This window comes from Aspergillus chevalieri, chromosome 3, assembly GCF_016861735.1.
Source record: "Aspergillus chevalieri M1 DNA, chromosome 3, nearly complete sequence".
Lineage (NCBI taxonomy): Eukaryota > Fungi > Ascomycota > Eurotiomycetes > Eurotiales > Aspergillaceae > Aspergillus > Aspergillus chevalieri.
Genome location: NC_057364.1, coordinates 3,146,038 through 3,170,313, shown reverse-complemented (window position 1 = coordinate 3,170,313; position 24,276 = coordinate 3,146,038). Strand labels below are relative to the sequence as shown.

The following is a 24,276-nucleotide window of genomic DNA, read 5'->3' as shown; positions in this document are numbered from 1 at the left end:
ATATATAGATTTCGTGTCTCCTCACATCCATACTCAGATATGTCAGCCCCAAGAAAGCCAGCGTCGTCCGTTACTTGCCGATGTCCCGATTCTACAGCCAGTTGTATTAGAAAACATTCTCCTCTAAGTGGCGTATCAGTGATTCCTCCAGGAAGATTGAGATATCGGGATGAATTCGGACACACACGCCGGTAGCCCGCAACTACCCTGACGATATCAGGTACATATGCGGAGAACAATTTTTTTCTGCTTTGATTTTCCCCTCATCTATAATTAAGTTATACATTGTTGTTCCGTGAGGGGAATAGCATGTCCGGAGGCATGAAAGATTATTCACTCCGTCCAATCTGTGGGTGCATTTGAGAAGGGCAAGCACCTATACACAGCATGGAGATCCACATTTCTCAACAGGATTCCCCTCACGATGGATACCGCGGATCATAAATGTATTTATTCTGGAAGAGGAAATACTAATTGACCTCTCGGCGAGGGACAAGCTATACTCCGAGCGAATCCCGATGCTTTGCCGACGCGGTCTAGCTTCGGGGAGTTCCACGGAATGTTCGACGCTGGTTCCTTTTTTGTGGACCTCGCCTGTCATGGAAACTAAGTTGAGACTATGAGTAAGACTGTCACGAACCCGTTGAATGTATGGAATAGTAACTCAACGACGTGAGGAGAGAATGGAATGCACACGGAAGTCGGCTACCTCCTCATCAGCAATCATAGAGGCAAATGGGCCCTACAAGACTGATCATGACCATGAAAAAAGAAGTATTTATATAGATCGAGGGACCCCTCCAGGACAACACTACATTCATCACTCAGTTTCAATAGTGAATATCCGAATTCTTCACATCTTCCCCTCGGTACAATGGCTACCAATACAAACAATTCTCGATTTGACTTCATCATTGCCGGCGGCGGCACTGCTGGAAACGCCGTCGCTGGCCGTTTGGCTGAAAATCCAAACGTCCGCGTCCTAGTCATCGAGGCCGGCACTGCCAACCCACACCAAATTGAAGACATCACCACCCCATCCAAGTCCTTCGGAATCCGAGGCAGCAAGTACGACTGGGCCTACAAGAGCGCCATGATCAAGCGCGACGACTATGAGCGTACCGAGAAACCAAACACCCGCGGCAAGATTCTTGGTGGCAGCTCCTGTGCCAACTACTTCACCTGGATCCCTGGATCCAAAGCCACCTTTGACGACTGGGCTGAGTTTGGCGGTGATGAATGGACCTGGGACAATTGTGTCGAGTATCTCCGCAAATGTGCGACCTATCACGATGATGAGAAACTGTACCCGTCCGACCTCGACAAGATCGGAACTGGTGGTCCTGTTCAGATTGCCCATGCGGAGCTTGTCCCAGAGCTCCAACCTTTCCGGGAAGCACTGACAAGCGCCTGGGTGTCGAAGGGTGAGCCTCTCTCGGAAGACATCTACTCGGGTGAGATGCATGGCCTCACTCACTGTGTGGACACGATCTATAAGGGAGAGCGCCAGGGCAGTTTCCTCTATCTGCAAAACAAGCCGAACGTCACTATTCTTTCGTCCTGCAATACTAAGCGCCTACTGATCGATGGCGCGAGCAACACATGTGTGGGTATCTCCGTCATCAATCCATCGACCGGCGCTGAACACGACTTCTATGCGGACCGGGAAGTCATCGTTTCCCAGGGCGTCTTCGAGACTCCAAAGTTGCTTTTGCTTAGCGGCATCGGCCCTGCAGCAGAATTGGCCCAGCACGGAATCAAGACTGTAGTTGACTCCCCGCATGTTGGAAAGCACTTACTCGACCATCCTATTGTCCCTTTTGTCCTACGACTGAAAGATGGCTATGCGCTTGACGACCACCTTTTGCGTGCGGGCCCCTCCAACGAAGCTGCAGTTGCCGCCTACCGCCGAGACAAGACCGGCCCAGCAGCATCCGGCCTTCTGGAACTCGTAGGCTTCCCCCGAATCGACGAGCGTCTGGAAAAATATCCCGCCTACCGCGAAGCCAAAGCAGCAAACAACGGCCTTGATCCCTTTGGACCAGGCGGCCAACCACATTTCGAACTGGACTTTGTGGGCATGTTCAGCACTGCGTTCCAGTGGCATTACCCTGTGCCGAAGGAGGGCAGCTACATGACGGTCATAGTGGACCTTCTGCGCCCAGTGTCTGAAGGTGGCGAGGTCACGCTCAATAGCGCGAATCCGCTTATTGACCCCAATATCAACTTGAACTTTTTCGCCAATGACCTGGATATCTTGGCTATGCGTGAGGGTGTCCGATGGACCTATGATGTTCTCCTAAACGGCCAAGGATTCAAAGACATTGTTGTCGGGGAGTATCCCTGGGAGATGCCCATCCACTCGGACGAGGCTATGAACAAAGCCGTGTTGGAGCGGAGTCAGACCGGATTCCGTAAGTATCTATCAATCTCCTTTTCTATCCGTTGCAGTTACTAATTGTATTTCAGACCCTTGTGGCACAGCGCGTCTGTCGAAGAGCATTCGCCAGGGTGTTGTTGATTCCAAGCTCCGCGTTCATGGTGTCAAGAACCTTCGCGTCATGGATGCTTCTGTCATGCCCGTCATTCCTGACTGTCGCATTCAAAACTCAGTGTACATGATTGGCGAGAAGGTAAGACCAAACCTACGTCCTTCCAAAGCATGGCACAACTAACGAATAAATTTCAGGGTGCCGATATTATCAAGGCCCAGCACAAAGACTTGTATGAAAGGCAGAATATCCCATACTTTGTTCCAAGTAGGCTGTGAGCAGGTCAAGAACGGTGTTGAACATGGGATGATTGCACATTGGAGTTTTCTGGCTTCTATTGTTTTCTTATGTATTGGTTAGGCTTTGCATAATATCAGAGAAAAATTGAGATGGTTGACAAATGTATGCCGAATGACGATTCGTCGATAAGGAAGCCAAAGGCGTAGAGTAATGTTCAAGGACTTGATTTCTCTTTCTGTTTGCTTATGGCGCTTGGCTTTGCATATTTTGACATAGATCCTGGGTAGATGATGTTTATACGTTGGCCCAATTCAAGCGACCCTCCATTTAAAACATTGGTCGTGGGAGCTTTAATGTGATTGTTTGTCACGAGGCTACAGTGAATGAGCTACCTATCACTATTCACCAAAAGCCTATCCATTCCTTCTGATCACCATGCATGACACATACCCGGTACCTCTCAACTATCTCGGTGGTCGGTTACTGGCATTGCTTTTCAATGCATGATCAACTACCAAAACGCGGAAGGTTTACTTGAAGTACATTTGTTTGCCTATGGCTGCTGCAACAATTCACCTTTTATTTCTCGCACTTTAAGGAACTTATTGGGCTCATCGAGCATCTGGTTGAAGCAATCATTGACTCCTGGCTCGACCGAAGGGAAGGAAAACCGGACAATATTCAGATGTGGACGCCTATGAAAGAACTTACAGACTGTCACGAGCACCTTCGGGGGCAGATTGGTCGAAATCACTCTTCGGAAGAGCATTATGCTGGAATTGTAAGAAATGGCTACGAGAGGGAGAATGATATAAAACCAACAGCCACTACTGACGCTCCTAATAGCCAGACTGGACATATCCAGTCAAAAGTTTTTGGACTGTCCGTCGCTCAAGCCAGATCGACACTCTGGGCGTACTGGTTCCTAGCATGCATCGCCCACAATACCCCGTGTTTGGTGACCATACATTGTTGGAAAGTCGAAACATGGAGCACGCGCTGTTACAACCCACTCTACCAGGGAAGCCGAGAGACAGATCTTCACGAACGAATTGCAAACGGACTAAGCATTCTGACAAAAAGTGCTCGAGATTGCCACAGGGCTCTCGAGAAGATTCGCTGGAAAAGAGTATCGCGGCATAAGCGAATAATGAATGTGTATTGGGCAATCTTGAGGATGTCATCGAAAACGAATTCATAGCAATGGGGTTACTCAGTTGCGGAAGATTTATACCTGTGACCTACATACCTGCGCAATGATACTTGATTTCCTGGGAGAACTAAAATACTCCGCAATCAATAATGAGATCATTTAGCCCGAAGTAGTGTTCTCACAGTCGCAATGTTACCATTACTATTTACAACGGCAAGCAGGAGTGTGAAAAAATACGATACCCACAAGGGAAAGCAATCAGTAAACTTAACTCCGTCTCAAAAACCTCTTCAGTTTATAAAAGATGAGATGTACGAGTTGTATCAACTCACTGAGGATAATGTGGCCGGACCTACCTTTGGTACGATCTACCATCCAATGAAGACCCATTGCCAACAAGCCATTATGACCCGGTTCCTCAGTCAAAAACTGGACGAATCCCGCATTCTTCAGAGGCTAAAGCCGTGACCACCTCACTTCCGTGGTCCGATATGCTTTGTCTGTCTTTTCTACTATCCACCACAGAATCGCCCCACACATAGACTTTATGGTCACATAAGTATTGCAAGCCCATAATTGAATAAGTCAATGCGAATGATAGAATAAGATAGAATAAGGGGTGTGACTCATGCTCCTATCTATCTACATATCATTCAGTCGACCAGCGTTTCACGAGGATATCCATCCTCTCCAAATTGGCCCCAATCATCTCGGCGCACGTTGTGGTGCGTTTTCTGCCAATCTTCAAGAACAATTCCATAGGTTGTACCCTCAACGTTGATACTAGTAACCATGTTAGAAAGAAGGTCTGAAAAACAACACGAGTCGCACTCCCATAGAAAACCCCAAAAAGGGGCCTAACAATAACGCAACCAATGCCACTTCGATGAACTCGAAACCAAACCTCACAAACAAATAGTGTTACCAATTGATATGATCTCCGAGGCAGGAACACAACCGTCACAGAAATGACAAGCTTTGGAAATTAAGCGGTATAAACACGGGTGCCCACGTCAAATCCGCGTTGCACCCAGGCATATCAAATCACCGATTCATAGAACGTATACGTACTTACTGATTAGCGATAAGTACATACACGATTTCTTTTGCCATATGCATCATGGCATATCAACCGCCTACCAGAGCACAATGCACTCGAACAGTTCTGTCGATTTATGACATTTGCTATCCATCGACGTAGTGGCTGATGAAACCGGGGATGAATGTTGATGAAAGATCGTAGCAGACACATCAGGCTGTCCTTTAGTTCTATGAAGCTTGGAACAGAGAAGATGCTCCAGAACGATAGATGGATTTTATACGTCTATGGGGGCGGCAGAGGTCCACGACCTGAAAACGGGCTTTTCGTATGTCCGTTTGACTTTTGGTCAACGTGCCGTGCTATGAATGTGTATCAACGGCAGCGAGAGGATACATCAGCTGGGAAATGAGAACTTGGGATTGATGGGTACTCTGAGGAGTGGCCAGCGAGATTGAGTCGAAAACGCTGGTGTCGATATTCGGAAACTCATAAAGGAATGCTAATATCCTGGTACGAATTGGACAGGAAACAAATGGTAAAGATAAGGAAACCAAGTCCGTGCCATGCTATGTATAGATAAAACAAGCATGAAAAGGTCACAGTCAAACAAAAGAACAAAACCATAGTATACTCAGAAACAGATCACAATTCACCGAAGATGGTAGCGCTGAATCGAGCATCTGGGGCCCCATATGCCATCTATTACCAGAACTATCTGGTCCAGGGAACTCATCAATTAAGCGATGGAAATGTGAAGTGTTTGAGAATGTATATTGTTGAATCACAGAAAACAAATTCCATCCATAACTAGATTACACAACCGAGCGCCAGCCAGGGTAGTTCCAAACAAGCACAAGACGCAAAAACAAATCTATATACATAGAAAACACCGATAAAACCAAACCCAACCTGACTCAGTAAATCAACCAGCCATTTCGCCAAAACTACCGTTGATACCGAAGAATTGGAACCTGCAGAGCACACGGTTAGCACACACACACCAGTTACAATAGATAGAGGGAGAGGGACGTACCAATCCTCAACATTCAACGTCGTCGGCGCAGTAGGTCCACTCCGAGAACTACTACTCCAGTTATCATCTTGGCTGGCGTTTTCCAGGCCCGCCGTGCTCAGCGGCGGATCGAGGCCTTGCATCGGCCAGGTTTGCTGGTTCTCGACATCGAACATCTGCTGTGATTGTTGCGGTTGCACGCTTATTCCGGCTGGAATGGCGGAGAGCATTTCTGGGCTACCTTGGGTGCCGGCGCCGGAGACTGTGCGGGGCATGTGTTGGTTGCTCACCATCATGCGTTGTTGCATGTTCTGTGTTTGGAGCTGGCTTTGCATTTGCAGTTGGGGGTCGACTGCACCGTCGTGTGGTGAGGCTAGTTCGGGGAAGAAAGCTGTGCCGTCGGGGAACAGTTGCTCGGGTTGGAAGTTTTCCCAGAGGGATGGGGAGAGGTTAGGCGAGGTTCGTGTGACAAGGAAGAGATCGGGGGGAGTCGCTGGCAAAGAGAATTGTCCATTGAAGGGCGTCGTTGGTCGTGTATTCCCACGGGAGAGACCCGTGCCAGTCAAAGATTCTCGAGGCACACCAGGCGAACCATGGGGAAGATTCGATGCCGAATGCTGTCCCAGTTCATCCCTGGATGGCGTGGCCGCAGGAGTTTGCGGACGAGATCGCTCGTACGAGACTGGGGGAGTGGGGCCTCCATTCGGCAGACTCAGATCCATGTCGTCGAACTTGCGCTTGGGAGGTAGGTCGGGTCGTCTCGGGGGCGGAGGTGGATGATGAATTTGACCTTCTGGCCGTACGCGCTGGTGTCGCTTTCCGGCAGCCTTCTGTAGGCGCTCTTCGAGAACCTTGTTGCCCAGAATGGACTCAAATAGGGTATGCACCATTTTGGCCACCAGCCACACCTTCGATACGTCCTTGAGAGCTTGCATACAGATGTTGATTCTCTCTTGGCAGGTAGCTACGATGGAGGGCACCGACGACCTCATTTGATACACGTGCATGATCAATGCCGAGAACAGACTGTAAACACTGCAGGGAGTTAGCGACTGACCATGAATAAAATGAGCAAGCTGACGTACATGAACGCAGGAGTATATCTGATCTCATCATGCGTCTGCAAATTCTCGACAATAGACGTGATCATCCCAGCGGCTTGGAAAGCAATCGTCCGTGACGGGTATGCCATTTCCTCGACTCTGTAGCTGCTCGGCACTGACGAGGCTGGCGGCATGTGCGCACGATGAAGAAGACAGAGAGTAGTGTAGTAATTGGCATGCAGAAGAGCGGCCCAGAAGTGATGGCGGGACCGTTGCCAGCAGACTTCCTTAGGGCAGTTCTGAAGCCAATCTGCCAAAGCCATGTCCGAATGGGTGAGATCCATGGCATTCATCCGCCTGGACTTGGATGCCACCGAGTACTGTTGCGAGAGAACCAGTCCCATGATCTCACAGAGTTTGACATATTGAAGGAAGAACTGCACATGCACCGGATCAGGGCCATACTCAGCAGGAAAATCGATTTCGTCCTCGAGGAAGTCCTCCTCGGTCAACATTCCGACATCCGAATCGTCCGTATTGATGCCAATCGGGCGTCCAAGGGCCACAGCGACAGAGCGATCTCGCGTGAAGAGAGTCCACCATATCCGCTTCCACAGTCGCTTGTCCGGCTTGCTGAGCTGGGACGATTCGACGCTTCTATGCATGCCCGATCCTTGCGCGACGACCATGGCAACCCTCGTCCAGTAGAAAACATTTTTTGTGACATCTTCAGGGCCTTCCCAGTACCAGCCCAGGAGGACCAATGCCTGCACGATGGTCACCCGATCATCCTCGTAGTTGGCATCATACAACGCCTTTGCCCGTTTATAAAATGTCATAGCCGCTGGCGTGGTCGAGCCATTGGCATCCATGAGCTGCGAGTTCGTGCACACTCTAGAGCCTGCAAGGAGAATGGCTTGCAGCAGCAGCAAGGATGGGGGATTCTTAGGATCACGATATTGGCGCATGAAGCGATTACGGTTGATGATGGGAACGACGGGGGCGACCCATTTAAAATATGCATCCACCAATTCATCGCAAAGTGGCTTCGGCGGCAGCAGGAATGCACCCCGCTGGTGGAGGATATCGAGTTCGAGACTATCCAGATCCGTCAAGGTAGAGCGCGACCCCCTAACATTCGGCGGGAGAGGATAATGGACGACATCCGTGGTGCCATGGCGATCCTGCACCAACAAGGACAAGTTCGAGGATTCTCCGAGATAGGCGACTCGACCTGCTTCTTTTATCGGGGCGCGCGCGAACTTGGGTTTCATAAGTTGGGCATAGGCGGAGTTGTCGGATGCCTGTTGCTCGGCCTGCGAGTCAGTAAGGGTTGTAACCGGCATGCCGTCGACGGCCATGCGGTCCTTGCGGTACCCAAAAGCAGCATCCTTTTCCTGCGATGGGAAGACGGTTTGCCGGGGTTTTATGTCGTTGCGCTCGTCGTTCCTACAAACCCATGTTAGACCGGTCGCGGAACACGCGCGGACAATATATACCCAGTATCATACCCATTCGGCTCTTTCGACTTTGCATTCTTTTTTCGCTTTGGCGTTGGAATTTTGCACTCGATGGAAAAGGCTACACAGTTGGTGCATGGCACACCTAGACTGGCCGCATCGCAACGAACCTGGACACGGGCGCGGTCAGCGGTCGGGGGATCAGACGGAACAGCGACGGGGACGACTCACTTTTCGAGCGTGGCAGGTCTATAAAATCAGATATAACATTAGCCATAGTCCAATAAATAAGAAAAAGAAATGATAGCGTTATCTATGCGACAGTATGCATGTTATGCACACCAACGTGCCTGCAAGCCATAGCCACCGCCCAAGAAAAGCCTCGGCACCTCGGCTCATACACAGTCGCGTCGACCCTCGAAGGAAGCAGAAAAGGACCAGACAGCAACGAGAACAAATAAAAATAAGAGACGTACCTCGCAAGCGCGCGACGCCCGTTGTCTGTCAGATTAGGTAAATATTAGCATGTGTTTTCCTTTCCTTTTACCCCAGATATCCATCCAACTCTCTTCACTTCCCCCTCAACCCCGCGACAGCACCGCAACCATCACCACCACCAATCTAAGACAACCCACCTTCTAAAACTCATCTGGCCGTTTGGACCGGTGCGCACGGTAATTCCCGAAGTACCCGTCGAGCCCGCAGTACTCGGGGCCGGGGAGGCTTTGGAGGAAGCAGCTCGAGCAGAATCGTGGTAAGAGTCCGCGGCGGTGTTCATTGCCTGGTGTAGAGCAGTTTGGGTGAAATTATTTCTCCATCCAGTCCGGTGGTTTGAAGATAGGATAATAGAAATAAGACGCTAAATGGGTGTGTTGGATTGTCGTCGGGAAGAGAAAGAGATCAAAAAAGAATAATGGAAGCGCCGATAGTTTCGGGCGTGTCGTTAGTCAGGCTGGGTTTTTTGGCAACTCGATTTTCGGGGTCGTGAATGAAAACAGGGGGAGAAGAAGGAAGGGGGCTTGAAGAGTATACAGTAGTAGTAATAGTCACCACAGAGAACAAACAATAAACAGGGCAATAGGGAAGAAAACACCAAAGAATTTCTCCTGCAATGGGATTGAACAAGGGTCCTCTGGGGTTAATCCAAGCCAGGAGGGAAACGGAGTGCGAGTCCACTGGGACGGTGCGTGGAAATACCAGTTTCACTACCAACTAGTGCTTCGTACGCATATGTCAAGTCTACTGCCACGCTCAGATCAGCTTTTGGCCCTGAAAAAGCCTTGTGGCTTCACTTTTTGGGAAGAGTTTGCGATCGATCAATACTTTTACTACGGAGTACTACGAAGGATGTACTCTGTATCTACGTACCCCATTATATACACCAGTTTTCTTCTCCCTACACATCGCAGTATACACATACCCCATACTCCGTACTCGTATCCCCTCTGCATACACTGACGCAACCCCCGCAACCCCAGACTCTGAATCCCTTGTGATGCCGAGGTCCAGCATCCCAGATTCTTTAAGTACTCTGTCATTATGCCAACCTCCCGCTTGGCAGTGTCGATCTGGAGGGTCGATATGTATCAGGGTGCTACTAGTACAAGGCAAACGCCAATAATTGGTCCATCATTCCATCCAGAATCTATAAGCCACGCCAGATTAGATATATTACAACATGTATTGGCCCAGAATTCTATTACACAGTAGATGCGAGAAAAAGAAAGAAAGAAAAAAAACATTAAAAGAAAAGACGACAAATCAGTGCCTCCGGTCTGATTCCACACTCCCATCAACAGCCTCAACTGCTGCACTCGCAGTCTTGATATCCACTCCGCTAACAAAAACCTCGCTCAGAAACTCCAACCCCGCCACAAACGTGCACAGGAAACTCGCTATGCAAAAATGACTGATCGTGGTGCCAATGTCGAGCCAAGATCCTTCGTCCTTCACCATGTAGAAGAAGTTCAGCGTCATCACGTCCGATATCGACATGACAACCATGAATAATGCACTAGGGGGCACTTGTAGTCTGCGGTTGAGGATGCCCAGGTTTGCGCTGATGATTGCAAAGGGGATGAGAATCTTGAGGATGAGGAGAGCGCCTTGGCTGAAGGGGCTGAAGGTGGGGATTAGGCGGTATACGGATTCGAGGGAGAAGGAGGAGATGGAGGCAATGTTTCCCGTGCTGAAGAACGCGGATTGGAGCAGGAAGAAGAAGAATAGGGCGACGCGGGTATCGGAGAGCGTTAGCGAGCGGTAGTGGTATGTTTGGTCGGAGACGGTTGTCGCAGATTCGGTGCTTGGTTTCTTTGGGACGTTGTTGGCCTTGCCGGTTGGGTTGGCCGGTGCGGCGGTATGGACGTAGATTGCATGTTCGAGTCGAACCCAAGTGATCAGGGTCATGCAGAACACAAAATAGAACAGTCCTTCGTAGGAGATGGTGAGGATGATAAAGGTAGGCGAGAATGTGAGGAAAAGCACCATCAACCGGTGGATATAGTGGCCGTTAGGATACAGACGGTGGAGGAAGGGCAGCAGCAGTGATGCAACCAGCACGCCCCATCCGACCACCTGGTTACCAAGCGGAAGTCCCTGCTTAGCTTGCAGAGAAGCAGCACTGGAACGGGTAACAATCGTCGCAAGCAAAACCATACCGATCTGCATACCCATGATGATCCGCGAACCACTGTTGTTCACAGCATCTGACACCTGTGTTTTGCTCCGCTTCAAGATGTCGCCCTCAAAGAGAAGATACAAGAGACCGGTAAAGAACATCAACAAGGCACCTTGTGTTATCGTGGTGATGCTTTCAATCTTCACCACCGGCAACAGAGTAAATGTACTCATAAGACAGCAGCCGATAGCCCATGTCGCCGATAAGAAAGCATGCTTCTTGACAAAATTAATGCCATACGCGACGGGCCACAAAGCACCCAACACAAAACAAACTGTGAAGATCTCCCGATGGAAATAAGATTGGACTAATCCTTCCAGAACACCAAGGAATATCACAATCTGAATGCCAAAGCTTAAATACCCCGCGGCAGAATTGACATGGCCCAGCAAGATCGCGCGACCAGCAGACAACGCCTTTCTCCGGGCAATCACTTCCTCCCAAAAATAGATCGGGAATGCCGCATAGAAGTAGTATCTCCATGAGGACTGCTGGTACAGCAGAACGGAAAACAGAGCGGCCAAAACGGACGAGAAGAACATGGTACTCCCTAGAGTCCGGTTCGAATCGGAAGTTCCATGCAAAACGTGCAAGTCAATGACAGTGGTCAGCGCGTAGGCGATCCATCCCAAGTAACCCAGGGTGACAATAGTTCTTAAGAACAGCCAGTCATACGTCTGTAAGTAGCGAAGACCTTCCAGGGCGGTCACCATGAGGGCGGAGGACATTGTAATCGACTCGTCGTATGCACCAGCGGCGATCAAATCGTCAATCGACTTGAGGTGCTCCTCCACAGAGGTCTCACCGTGGTCCGCTAACGGCTCGTAGGGCGTATACCGAAGCAACACAGCCCGCTTTTGCTCCTCCTTGACACGGTACATTTCCAGAATTTCCCGCGCGTTCGCGAACGAAGCCAGTGCCTTCTCCTTGGGACTAGCATCGATGTAATCCAATGGCAATTGTCCCACAGAGTTGACGGGAAAGTCAAGTCCGACCAAGTATGTCATCAGGGCAGCGACATCAGCCTGCGCGACATCGTGGCGTTGGAAGCTGTCCAGAGCCCAATCAGATGAGACGCCATCTTCATGGCCAGACGGAGTGCCATCCTGCGGCATTCGTGGAGTAGCCACGCCCGATCCCCAAGCGACTAACGGGGTTCTGGTGTTGTCGGGGTGTCCATCTCCATGACTGCCCAGGTCACTCATGCCATGGTCCGCGGTGAAGATAAACGCAGTCTTATCGTCATTGTAGAAGTCCTCCACAAGTTTTGTAATCTCGTTGACGCCCTGGTCAACGATCTTGATGTTGTGCAGATATTCCTTGGAATAAGGACGGTACGCATGGCCGGTAGTATCGAGACCGAGAAGATGCAAGAAAAAGACCAATTTATCCTCGCGCAGTTTCGCATTCAACTCTGGATCATGTTTTGCCGCTCCAAACAGCCCCTTCACTCTATCAAAAACCCAAGTATCCAGCTGCGTCGCATCGGTCGTAAAGTCCTCCGCCTCTTCGCCGTACATGTCTGCATCAACCCTCCCAGGAACCGCACCCTCCTTGAACATAGCAAGGATATCCGGACTTCCCCAGCTCCATGTATGCCGACTCCGGTTGAAGACACTATCAAAATTCACTGGGTTTAACTTCCACCCCGTCGTCACCGACGACACATCCTCATACAATCCCGCAATAAGCGCAACATGACCGGGTCTCGACTCGGTAGGCACACGGGTATGCGAAATCCCAAACGTCCCATGCGAAAGCGCTCGCGATCTAATAAACGGCGCAAGATGTATCGGTTCACTGTTCTCGTTCTTCTCAGCGTCCGCAGGGTTCTCCGGCGACGGGTCAGGTAGTGCTTGGAAGGCCTTGTCGGCACGTAAGCCGTCCGCGACGAACAGGAAGAGGCGTTTTGCTGGTGCTTCGATGTTTGGTTCGCGTTCGACGCCAAATGGCCTCATGCCACTCACGATCGGGCTGACGAAGTAGATATCGAAGATCGAATAGGCGTATATCAGGTGGAATATTACCGCGAGGGTCAGGAACCCAACGCGGCCGAGTCGCGCCATGATTTCCCACCCAAGAGGAATTGGGGCAAAAAGAATGTAAGCTATAGAATCGCCCCTCGATCACGGCCAAGGACAAAATATAATCGGAAAATAACAAGCAGCTGTCAATCCATCTCAGGATTATTTGGAGGACACTTAATCTGCTAAACCGCGGCGGCATCATTCGCCGGTGTCACCGCCAATCAGAGACGGCTGATGGAGCACGGCGGTGGGCTACGGTACGCTGCAGTCCACTTTACGCAGCCCCTGGAGGACCTTACGAGGACATGTACATGTGTATACAAGTAGTTAAGTGACGCTGTTTATGGACCAGTCTGCATACACAAATGCAAGTTCCTAACGCCTGTGCTATTCGAAAGAATCCAATTGTGTCACCAAGACTCCTGCTATGCGAAAAAGGCAAACCCTATCAAGTCTTTAAAAATTAACAATCGCTGCGCCATCAACCAGAAGCAGAAGCAGAAGAGCTATTCCGTCGCTTGGTGAGCGTATCAATAACTCGGGTATAGAACTTTGACGCCTGCTGACGGGAGAACGTGATGTCCACCGTGAGATATTCGGGCAAGATAGCAACCAAGTCACGGTCCCGGTTCTCATCCAAAAGGGGTATATATTGGAATTCAGCTGATTCAAAGTTGGCAGAGGACACATGAGGAACGGTCAATTTGAAGTGAAGTGCTATCCTTAGGTTAGCGCATTCTCTAAATTTGCAGAACAGATTGCCCAGAAACTTACTTCCGTTGCTACCGGTTTGGATACAATCGTATAGGCTGTCAGCTTCTCTCCTCTTCACGTCCCGGATGATCAGGCCTGTGAGATCACTGTAAAGGTCTTCCTTGAGCTGCGCGTACTGAGCTGCGTGGGCAGCTTCCGCACTCGCAGCAGCATTGGCACGGTTAGCACCACCCTTGATGGCGCTCCCCGGGACCTTCACTACAGCACTTTCGAGACTTGCAGCCGTGTTTCGAGCAGCAGAGAGTTTAGTTTGCAATGCCTTGACTTCAGACTGGGCGGCCGCAAGTTGACTAGTCGCCTCTTCGGCTTGTGACTTGAACTGAGCCACTTCCGCATCTCGGTCCTTCAATTGTTTTTGGAGCGCGCGGCTTTGCTGGCCAAGTGCCCTCTGCGCTTCGAGTTCCTGCTTGAGAGAGCTAATAAGATCATTGGAAGCTGTAAAAACGAGTCAAATTAGTATCCGCACCCTTTGAACCCTTTGGTTTGAGATACATACCAATTGTCATTGCATCACACTGTTTTCGTAGCTTCTCCATGTTGCTGTTTGCTTCAACAATTCCTATTTCTCTCAGGTTACGATACCTGTTTTCCAAGGTATCGCATTTCTTCGTAAGGTCACCGATTTTACGTCTCAGCTCCGGCTCTGTGCTAGTCTTCCCGTCTTCCAACCTTCGTTTCTGTGGAGAGAGGGAGAAACGGGGAATGGAAGACCTGTGGAACATGGATTTCGTTGGCGATAAGGAGCGCCTAGGTGCTGGCTCTTCAATGATTGTCTCATCGACAACATCAGCAGCAGTCTTTTGACTCTCAGGAACTGTTTCATCGGCTTCATCAACCTCCATCTCCTGTTTCACGGGCGACTCTGTTCGCTGCTTGGGCTTGTCAAGAGACTTGGTCTTGCGGGGGGTTGGCGTGTATTGAAATTCACCATCAGATTTGATGAGCTTCTCCGCATTGCTGCTGGCTTTCTCCCGATCACGGCCATTTGTAAGTTTCACATCTTTCGCATTCTTGGTCGCCTTTGGAGCATTATCCTGCGCAACTTGTAGGTCGTCATCCGATCCAGCCTCATCATCCCTCTCTTGCGATTTCGAATTCTGTCGTTTTGTTTGTTTGGGTTCCTCCTTTTCCGACACCTGTTCTGCCCCGTCCGTCGAAGAACGACCTCCGCTGCCCTTTGGCCTCCCTCGCTTTTTCTTCGCAGGAACTTCATGCGCCTGAGTCTGCACAGTAGAATTCCCCGAGCGAGTCTTCATTGGCGGGGGTAGCTTGCTTTCCGTAGCTTTCGCAGCCGGTCTTCCTCGCGCGCGTTTAGCAGGACGTTCGGTGTCTGGGTCGGGGCCGCTGTCGGTGCCATTGACCTGCATGACATCCTCATCGTCGGAGCCGACAAGGCCCGATAGCTTGGTTGTCGCCTTTCGCTTTGGCATTTTGAGCACATTTGAATTGATCGTAGAGCTGATTGTTTGTATTTCTTTGTCCCACGCGACAGCAGCACCACAACAACCGCGCATGCTTTCACCGCCTTCACACATGTGACGCCTCGGGCAAGCCACACTCGCCGATCACCGCCACAACTGCGTTCGCCGAACCGACAGACGAACCTCAGCCTGCCAGCTGGATCGCATCGCTGGACTTTGGCTCTGTTGCTATTTATTATTCCTGGAGGGTCCAGAATTGCTGCGAGTGTCTGTTCTCTTCTTCAACGCTGATTATTTCGAGTTATTTGTATCAAAGCTCTTGAATTGGGTTGCTTTGCGGTCATGGCGGCGCGCAGTGCACGATGGCAGCAGTTCCTACAAGAGCTGGTGATGGTGGCTGGGACAGTGAGTCAACTACTTTTGTTGATGATTGATATGGTCAACTGATGCTTGCAGTCGGTTTCTGCATACTTCCTCATCAGATATCTCTTGTCACGTCTTGATTTCGATCCCGAGAGTCAGAAGAAAGAGGAACAGCGGAGGAAGTCGGCTGCTATCCTCCGACGACTGGACGGCGGCGATGACTCGGACGATGGTCCAGCACAAAAGGGGGGCAAACGGGGTCGAAGAGAGAGGAAGGGGGATCTGGTCCTGACGCAGTATGAACAAGCAATTGCCATGGACGTCGTGGCACCCGACGACATCCCCGTGTCTTTCGAAGATATTGGCGGTCTATCCGAGATCATTGACGAGTTGAAAGAATCCGTTATCTATCCGCTAACCATGCCCCATCTTTACGCTTCGACGTCTTCCCTCCTCACTGCTCCATCTGGCGTTCTGTTATATGGTCCTCCTGGTTGCGGAAAGACGATGTTGGCCAAGGCTCTCGCTCACGAAAGCGGAGCGTGCTTTATCAATTTACATATCTCAACATTGACGGAAAAGTGGTACGGTGATTCGAATAAACTCGTCAATGCTGTTTTTAGTCTGGCCCGAAAACTGCAACCCGCGATTGTTTTCATCGACGAAATCGATGCCGTGTTGGGCACAAGGCGGAGCGGTGAACACGAGGCTAGTGGTATGGTCAAGGCTGAATTCATGACACATTGGGATGGTCTTACCTCGGCCAATTCGTCAGGAGAGCCCCAGCGTGTTGTCGTGCTTGGTGCTACCAATCGTATCCAAGACATTGACGACGCCATTCTTCGACGGATGCCCAAGAAGTTCCCTGTGGCACTCCCTGCGGCTGAACAGCGATTGAGGATTCTCAACCTCGTTCTCAAAGACACCAAGATTGATTTTGACAATTTCGATCTCCAATATCTTGTCAAGGGAATGGCTGGTATGTCCGGCAGCGACATTAAGGAGTCTTGCCGTGATGCCGCCATGGTTCCTGTCAGAGAGTTAATCCGACAGAAAACAGCGGAGGGTCAGATGATGACTGCTGTTGATCCAACGAACGTCAGAGGCCTTCGAACGGAAGATTTCTTCACGCAGGCTGGAGGTGTTAAAATCATTTCTCCGCCAGGGCAGTCTCAGTCTCAAACCAGCAAGCAGGCCTCGGAGAAGGAATGGAGCACCGACGACGCAACATCCGAAGTTGATGCACGACCCTCTACGGAGATGGCAGAGCCTCCCGAGTAAGAGTAAGCGTGATTGATTCACGCTCGTTTGTTTTGTTTGTTTCATATGACGCTTGTATATGCCAGCCATCTACAGTGCGAGGGAAATGGCGTTATGTTCTGGATATTCATCCAAATCTCCTTTCTACATGGCCACAGGGCCATCCATGTTTAACGAGATATACCACTTTGTTTCAAGCCTTTTGTGGATAGACTATCTGATCGTTCTGTACTATCTATTGCAATGGGTACCATCTCCGTCCGTGACTTTCGTATACAGAATACGTGTTGTGGCGTTCCAGTAAGAGGATCTCAATTACAACTGCAGGTAATCAACCTGATTATTCTCCGTGTTATGTCTGTACATTGATATCTTGCATTGTATCCTCGTGGTAATATATGTCCAATGCGAGCCATACAAATGGCCGAGAGATAGTACGAATTTCCCTTTTGGGAGCGGCGAGTGTCGATCTAGCGACCGGAACACCTGACAGCTTGGGCGCGCCCAGAAAACACACAATCCTGGCAATATACCATTTATTACTTTCTTTCTCCTGTTTAAGTCAGTGATTCTTTGCTTCTTTCCTCCCCCTGTCTACTTTGTAGCAGACGCTGCAACTTCCCCGTACTGCAGCTCACGCCTCCCCGCCGCCCAGCCCTGTGGCTACGTACGCTCCCCCGAGGGTCGGCCGACATCATCAAGGAGGCTCTCACTCCTACCAAACTCTCACCTTTCCTATATTGCTCCTTAGGACAATCTCTTGCCACATATTCTCTGTCTCCTAACTGTTCTGAATTCATACGGATTCGAAAGAGGATCCCGATTCATGCCTCCTGGAGTAGTGCTACGCTCTCTTGCCCCCCGAAGCTTCAGGACACGGATGCGAAACATCGGCCGAATTACGAACGGTCTCTGCTAGGAGACATCGATGGACGGTCTATAAGTCGAGAGAGCTGGCTCGAAGGGATCTGAACGATCTACGATAATCATCCTACGATCACACCCACATTTCCACCAACGGGAATGAGTTCCAGTAGCGGCCTTCGCGATGGCCTCAGCCCGGGTACCTCAACGAATACAACCTCACGATCGAACTCCGCAATCCGATCACGAACACGCCGTTTAGTCTCGTTCAATGACGATGAGGAGGATAATAACGGAATGACACGACCGTCGTCTGCGCTATCCTCGAGCCTTCCGTCGGATCGACAAACTGCCCGATCTCGAGGTGCGACGCCATCGCCGTTCACATCAAGAGGAGCTTCCCCCCTTCCCATGAGTCATCCCTCGCGAGCTACAGAGTCCGTGAATAATCGTGGTAGACAAAATGGTGGGGTGGGTGGTTCTTCAGGTGCGTTCAGTTATGATGGGAAAGATCAGTTTGGATTTGCTGAGTCGTCGCGGGCTGCTGTAGATCTTTTGGATGCGTCTTGGTCATCGCTGCAGAGTCTGGCTTCCTCCGTTTTAGGGAGTGATATTACACGGCCAGCTGCCAATGGTAGTCCCCGGACGCATGCCAGGAAGCCGTCTCGTCCGGATCCGTGGATGCGGAATACTTCGAGGACCAGCACGCCAGTCTCGTGGGGACCGTCATCGCCAGGAACGCCGGAGATTGGATCTGGGACAAGAGAGGAGCGACAAGCGTACGTGCAGGCAAAGAAGCGGGAGGCATTGCTTTTGGCGGATGCAGGGCCGAGTATTAGCGGGAACACTCGACACAAACGGCGAGATTCCGGCGATAATCCGGCTCATTTAGCCATTGATCCTGACCAAGACGAGGAGGCGTTGGTGTACATACACCATGTGCAGAAGACTGACACCATCACCAGTGTTACCATCCGATATGGTTGCCAACCAGCAATCTTTCGAAAGGCCAATGGCTTTTGGCCTAGCGATAGCATTCAGAGCAGGAAGACGGTTCTTCTACCGGTCGATTCTTGCTCCGTGAAGGGGCGACCTATCCGTCCTACAACAAATACAGATCTTTTGGATAGTACGGAGGACCTGAATGGGAGCTCGATCTCCCCAGCACCAGATGGCACCACGGACCGGAAAGAAGCGACATCGACCGAGGTTGAAGGGGACCGGGTGTGGAAGCCCGAGTCATGGGTGCAGATCGATAACTTCACAGATCCCGTGGAAATCGGACGTGTCCCTCGAAGGGCATTGGGATTCTTCCCTCGCACACGCCGGAAATCCATTTCTTACTCTGATGCAGAATCGCCATCGACATCCCAGGGAACAACGACCAACACAGCATCATCGTCTGTGTCCTCTCTTCACGATTCGCAGTCCTCGCAATCCACCGTCGTCCCACCAAGCCGGCCACATGTGGATCCGTCAGGGTCGAAAAAGCCCGGCGTCCGCCACCAGCGCCAACGCAGCAACATCCAACTCGCAGGCCCAGGAGTAGGTACACTAGATCGCAGCACAATGGCCCCCGGACCAGCCCTGGATGGCCTAAGCAAATTCCTCTCCCAGCACCTCCCAACCCTAGCGCCCCCACCACCACCAGCCACAAACCCAGACAGTGGCGCCTTCGAATCAACCTCTACCACACACGGTACCGCAACAAACAGCCTCGATAATATCGGCGGCGCGTTCGAAGGCTGGTTCAAGAAAGTGACATCCCGTGCAAAGGCCGGCTTCAACGAACTCCAACAAACCACCTCAAACCCAGGCAGCGGCCGGCTGCAACCTACAACGACGGAAAGCGACCTAATCGAAATGGATGATGGCCTGGAATCGAGAAATAATTATAATCTTTTGGGAGAGCCAGGGAGGAAACCTGATTATAACCGTACCGGATCATCCGCATCTGCCCTAGGAGATCGCGGCAGCACCGGGACGAGCAGGACTCGTACCCCCGGTGGATCGAGTTATAAGGATGACTGATTGATCCTGAATCATCCCTTTTGTGCCAGTACATACATAATAGATTTTTGCGTTCGATCCAGAGTCTATGCTTTTTTGCTTGCGATTATCCAGCGCTGAACTTGAGCTTCAATCGGCTTTATATTACCCCCTTCAGTGAATCGTGATTTGTTTCTGAGTATACTATTTCATCATTCTTTTTTGTCTTGACTTTGGCTTTTCATGCTTGCTTTTAAGTATACATAGCATGGCGCAACAGGAAAATCCGATTTGGTTCTTTGAATTACATATATAGCTCAAATGTTTGTTCTATTGTTGTTTACCTACTTAGTTGGTTTTCCAAACCATGTCAGATTATGCGTGCCCATTTCTTCTGCATGTGTCCTCTGTTACGGCCCTGGGTGTTCTTCCTTGGCTGTGAGATGATGAGCGACAGTTCAGTGAGCTGTCTGTTGCAGATATGTCAGTTGGGCTGTTGGTGGATTTGTTCGAGACAATAGCATCATAAGTGTCAGAACCACGTGCATTTATTTGGCAAGACTGATAGTTGGAGCAGGTGGGATGGGCGCACCCCTTCATCGTTTTCGCAGGTGTTCCCAATATCAATGCCAACGTTCTTGAAATATCGAATCTTGCCAGACTGGCTCTTTGTGTTGAATTATACCCACAAGTCAGATATACGAGAAACCCGCTGCCAATTCTGTGCCTTCGGGCATTACAACCGTTATGCCAGAGCGTTAACTAGCTTGAGGCAACCTCTAGCTTTCTGTTCTCTCGCTTCAAGAAGCCACGGCGTCATCACACATAGATCGACTACATTAGAGAACGAATTTCTTTCGCGAATATCATCTTCGATTTTGATCTAGCAAGATATCGACTGAAAATACTTATCGCCAACCAGCAAGTACACTGTGTGGGTTAGTCTGTTGATATATCTGGAGTGGACACTGTGCATTGTGACATGCAGATAAGCACCCATAGTCTATATAGACCTTATTGGAGTGGTTCGTCCATCTTCCTGAATCCGTGTCATAGTTTGCATCAAGCGGTGGCAATCTTCCGTTATCGTGCTCGGTTTTGAATATGTCGAGAAGGCTTTAGGGCGATCTCTGCTCTGTTCAGTAGATCTGACGGGGATATGGTGAGTTTCATAGGTTATGTGTTGAAGACCCAATTGGTGTATGGCTACGTTCATCACACTTGCTGGGTCATAACGTCACGGTATTCTGTGGTTGTCGGCACCCGGAGTAAAATCAACTACGTGTAGCAGGTCAAGGATAGCGAAGTGATTGGTGATATGAAGGTCTTATAGGGTCTTCGTCCAGGGAACCCGAACTGCAATATCCTTTGCAACGGCCCTTTACCTGGAAAGCTTCTCGGATGTGGATGTTTGTATTGATGGGAAAGGGGAAGGAATAATGAGACAACTCGGATAAAATTGATAGTTCGCGATTCGCGCTGAAGTAGCTACCGTAGCAAAGTAGCCAGTGTAAGGTGAGCTGACCTGGTCAAACCAGTCCCAGCTACGCTGGCCTATAGCCTTTAGTCTAAATGTACTCGGCGGAGACTTTGCGCAGTCTATTTATGTTCAGGTCAATGTTGACATCGAGACAAGAGATGCTATAGTGGAACAGGATATGTTCCTCAAGTTTGATAGCCTGTGCAGCAGCAATGCAGATAGACAGCTCCAGGAATATTATCTATTATTGAGAATCAGCCAAAACACGTCCAATACGGGAGGTCTCGATAAACTTATCTCTCTCTATAACAGGGTTACTCCAGCACCAAAGTTCGATATCCCCTTTCACCCATCTGTCCTTCACACATGACCATTTCATAAGCAGTGCAGCCTTCATGGTTCTCACACCACCCACAAGCCACACATCACGGTCAGAGCACAGTTGCTTGCGCCTCTCTGACCAGCCACTTTCGACAACCAGTATCGGATGGGTTAACCCTTCTGGGATAAGGCACCTACCTGGCTTCCTGCGTGTAGAAGTATAGGGTGCAAAGAACCCGCCAATATCTATGATGGGTGCCAGTATCTATTAGTAGGGAGGAAAGCTCTCATTGACTTTGAAATAGCAACGTTTCTTGCTATGAGGAGATGCTCAATACCCCATGCAATACGTGTGCTTTCTCATCTTCCACGACTGCTGTTTGCTACTAGACATAATATGGTAGCGTGGCGAAAGCGAGAACAATTGCCTCTGTGTTTTGACTGACCGAGGTATCTGAATTCCTCAGAAAAGCAAGCACCGCACCAAGGACTAAGATCCCAGGCACTATATATATACCCTCCACTAATTAGTATGGCTTTGCTAGTATCGATATGTGTTGTAGAAGTATGGAAGCAGGATCAACATAACCCGCCATACATTCATTGCTCATTTCTGCAGCGATGTTGATTCCAGTGAATTTAAGAAGCCTCAACAGTTGCTTGAACACGTCCTTTTAGCCCTTTATTATTCTGGGTGTTTCTCGTTAGAATTTGACCTGAAACACGGCGTGGTGTCGTCCGACATTTGGAACCCTAAAACCTATACAGTATGCGATTTGAGTTATAGCCTGTAGGTATGTATCTAAACTGAATGCCTGCTATGATTACGGCTATACTGGATATTCTAGATAGGTGCTTTCTTGATGCAATGTACCCTTTTATATATATATCTAGGATACGGCGCAGTGTTATTTGATCATAGGGCTCGTCAATATCAAGTCGATTATATATCAGGCCAGTTTTAAGCAACATGAAAGAAACTATTGCCATGGTAGATACATTCACCATTCTATTATCTGCCTTTCATCTTCTATACCATGTTGTAAATACAAAATATATCCAAGGGTACACGCATATTTAACAAACACCAATAGTCAACAGTAACCCGATAGACGCCTTTTAAGCCAACTCAATCCAATATAGACATAACCAAACATCGTAAGTGTGAGCGGAGAGTGTCATCGACCAACATAAAAGTGATAATATATACAGAACATCACCCAACAAGATCAAGTAACAATCAAATAACACAAGAATCGAAGCAAAATGTCCTCTGAAATAAAACAAGACCCCCGGAGAAGGCTACCCCCCCAACAACCCCATCAACCCCTCCCTCATCCTAACATTAACAACACCCCCGACGCCGTAAGCCGGCACAATCTTCCCCATTCGCGCAAACGAACTACTCAAATAATCCCTTCGAATCCGCGGCCACCGATCACCCCAGAAACTCAGCCCCCCAGCCGGCTGCCGATTATACAGATCCAAGCCCAGAAGATGCATAGGCGTGCTCACGAATTGCATTAGAGCGGGACACGAGAATTGTGCTAGCGCGGTTTTTGTGGAGGGCGACGTGGCGAGGGTGTCGGGGATGTAGGGGGCGATGAGGGAGGGGATGTTGAAGGAGGCGAAGATTGTGATGCTGTCGCGGAGGCAGAAGAGGGTGTAGGAGATTTTGGGGACGGTTTTGGTTTGGCCGTGCGGGTGGCAAGTTGACGGGGATTGGGAGAAGAAGGATTCTTTTGGTGTTGAGGTCGACGACGACGAGGAGGATCGTGATGTTGACGAGGAGGGAGAAGCACCGAATAACTTCGCAAACACCGCATCCTTGTATACGCATATCCCCATGTTCACGCTCGTGGTAGCCAGGAACTTGGCCGTTCCCGGGAAAACGGTGGAAAAGGGTTTATCCCGTAGCGTTGACGTTATTGTGTCAATTGTGTTTGCTGTCAGATACGTCCCTGTGTAGAGGGTGTATATAAGGAAGAACGGCGTGCTGAGGAAGAATCCGGCCGGATGACGCGCCATCGACTTGAAGCATGAGGTGATGGTGTTTCGGATTGGGAGGCCTTTGGCAGCTTTTTCGATGATTGCCCTGGAGCAGGGATATATTAGCTTCTCATTTTCTGCTTCTTTTAGTTAATTGAGGTGTAGATACCGATCAATAACAGTGATAACCGGGCAGGTCAGTAGCCCGGCCGTAGCAGCACTGGCAACATCAACACCCAACCGAGCGCCTAACCGGTCTGTATTCCATTTTCTCGACGACGAGGTCGAACGCTCAGAAAGGGCAGTCATGGTGAGAGACGGTGTTTCCTGAGGAATTGCATTTCGAGTCATTCCCGGAGCTCAGCGATAACGGAGCTGAACTTGGCTTGGCTTGCGCGAGGATTAAATCGCGACGCCTGGGAAAGAGATGAGAAGGGAATGGAAGGTGGGAGGAATGCGAATGCAACGGAGGTTAAAAAGAATTACAAAGACATGGCTCTGATAAGTGCAATTATAAGTTGCGATTCGCAATCGCCATGCAATTCGTCCGGGGAAAAAGAAAATATGCTCGGTGAGTCTCGGCTCGGATCTGGGCCCGATGCCGTCCGGAGATCCGATGATGCATACACTTAACTATACATGTATACACTTATTTAACGAACAGATATA

The 24,276-nt window shown here is 49.8% G+C and overlaps 7 protein-coding genes across 7 annotated transcripts; 3 read left to right on the top strand and 4 right to left on the bottom strand.

The window, feature by feature from the left end:
- Positions 1–874: 874 nt before the first annotated feature.
- ACHE_31129A (GMC family oxidoreductase) lies at positions 875–2,770 on the top strand (the record flags this gene model as incomplete). The annotated part of the gene is made up of 3 exons (XM_043277824.1): positions 875–2,414; positions 2,470–2,633; positions 2,690–2,770. 3 exons carry the CDS (start codon positions 875–877, stop codon positions 2,768–2,770), a joined length of 1,785 nt encoding a protein of 594 aa, XP_043135664.1.
- A 3,079-nt stretch (positions 2,771–5,849) lies between these two features.
- On the bottom strand, positions 5,850–9,220 carry farA (CeGAL family transcription factor; the record flags this gene model as incomplete). The annotated part of the gene is made up of 7 exons (XM_043277823.1): positions 5,850–5,898; positions 5,961–6,974; positions 7,025–8,431; positions 8,482–8,612; positions 8,674–8,691; positions 8,919–8,943; positions 9,078–9,220. The coding sequence occupies 7 exons, from the start codon at positions 9,218–9,220 to the stop codon at positions 5,850–5,852; spliced, it is 2,787 nt and encodes a 928-aa protein (XP_043135663.1).
- Positions 9,221–10,203: 983 nt separating this feature from the next.
- On the bottom strand, positions 10,204–13,185 carry MCD4_6 (mannose-ethanolamine phosphotransferase MCD4; the record flags this gene model as incomplete). The annotated part of the gene is made up of 1 exon (XM_043277822.1): positions 10,204–13,185. The coding sequence occupies one exon, from the start codon at positions 13,183–13,185 to the stop codon at positions 10,204–10,206; it is 2,982 nt and encodes a 993-aa protein (XP_043135662.1).
- A 442-nt stretch (positions 13,186–13,627) lies between these two features.
- Positions 13,628–15,350, bottom strand: ACHE_31126S (putative chromosome segregation protein (Pcs1); the record flags this gene model as incomplete). Its single annotated transcript, XM_043277821.1, has 3 exons — positions 13,628–13,863; positions 13,921–14,355; positions 14,417–15,350. 3 exons carry the CDS (start codon positions 15,348–15,350, stop codon positions 13,628–13,630), a joined length of 1,605 nt encoding a protein of 534 aa, XP_043135661.1.
- A 333-nt stretch (positions 15,351–15,683) lies between these two features.
- Positions 15,684–16,985, top strand: ACHE_31125A (protein-degrading AAA family ATPase MSP1; the record flags this gene model as incomplete). Its single annotated transcript, XM_043277819.1, has 2 exons — positions 15,684–15,746; positions 15,798–16,985. 2 exons carry the CDS (start codon positions 15,684–15,686, stop codon positions 16,983–16,985), a joined length of 1,251 nt encoding a protein of 416 aa, XP_043135660.1.
- A 1,002-nt stretch (positions 16,986–17,987) lies between these two features.
- ACHE_31124A (putative LysM domain protein) lies at positions 17,988–19,859 on the top strand (the record flags this gene model as incomplete). Its single annotated transcript, XM_043277818.1, has 2 exons — positions 17,988–18,315; positions 18,379–19,859. The coding sequence occupies 2 exons, from the start codon at positions 17,988–17,990 to the stop codon at positions 19,857–19,859; spliced, it is 1,809 nt and encodes a 602-aa protein (XP_043135659.1).
- A 3,061-nt stretch (positions 19,860–22,920) lies between these two features.
- Positions 22,921–23,958, bottom strand: ACHE_31123S (uncharacterized protein; the record flags this gene model as incomplete). Its single annotated transcript, XM_043277817.1, has 2 exons — positions 22,921–23,713; positions 23,777–23,958. 2 exons carry the CDS (start codon positions 23,956–23,958, stop codon positions 22,921–22,923), a joined length of 975 nt encoding a protein of 324 aa, XP_043135658.1.
- Positions 23,959–24,276: the final 318 nt, after the last annotated feature.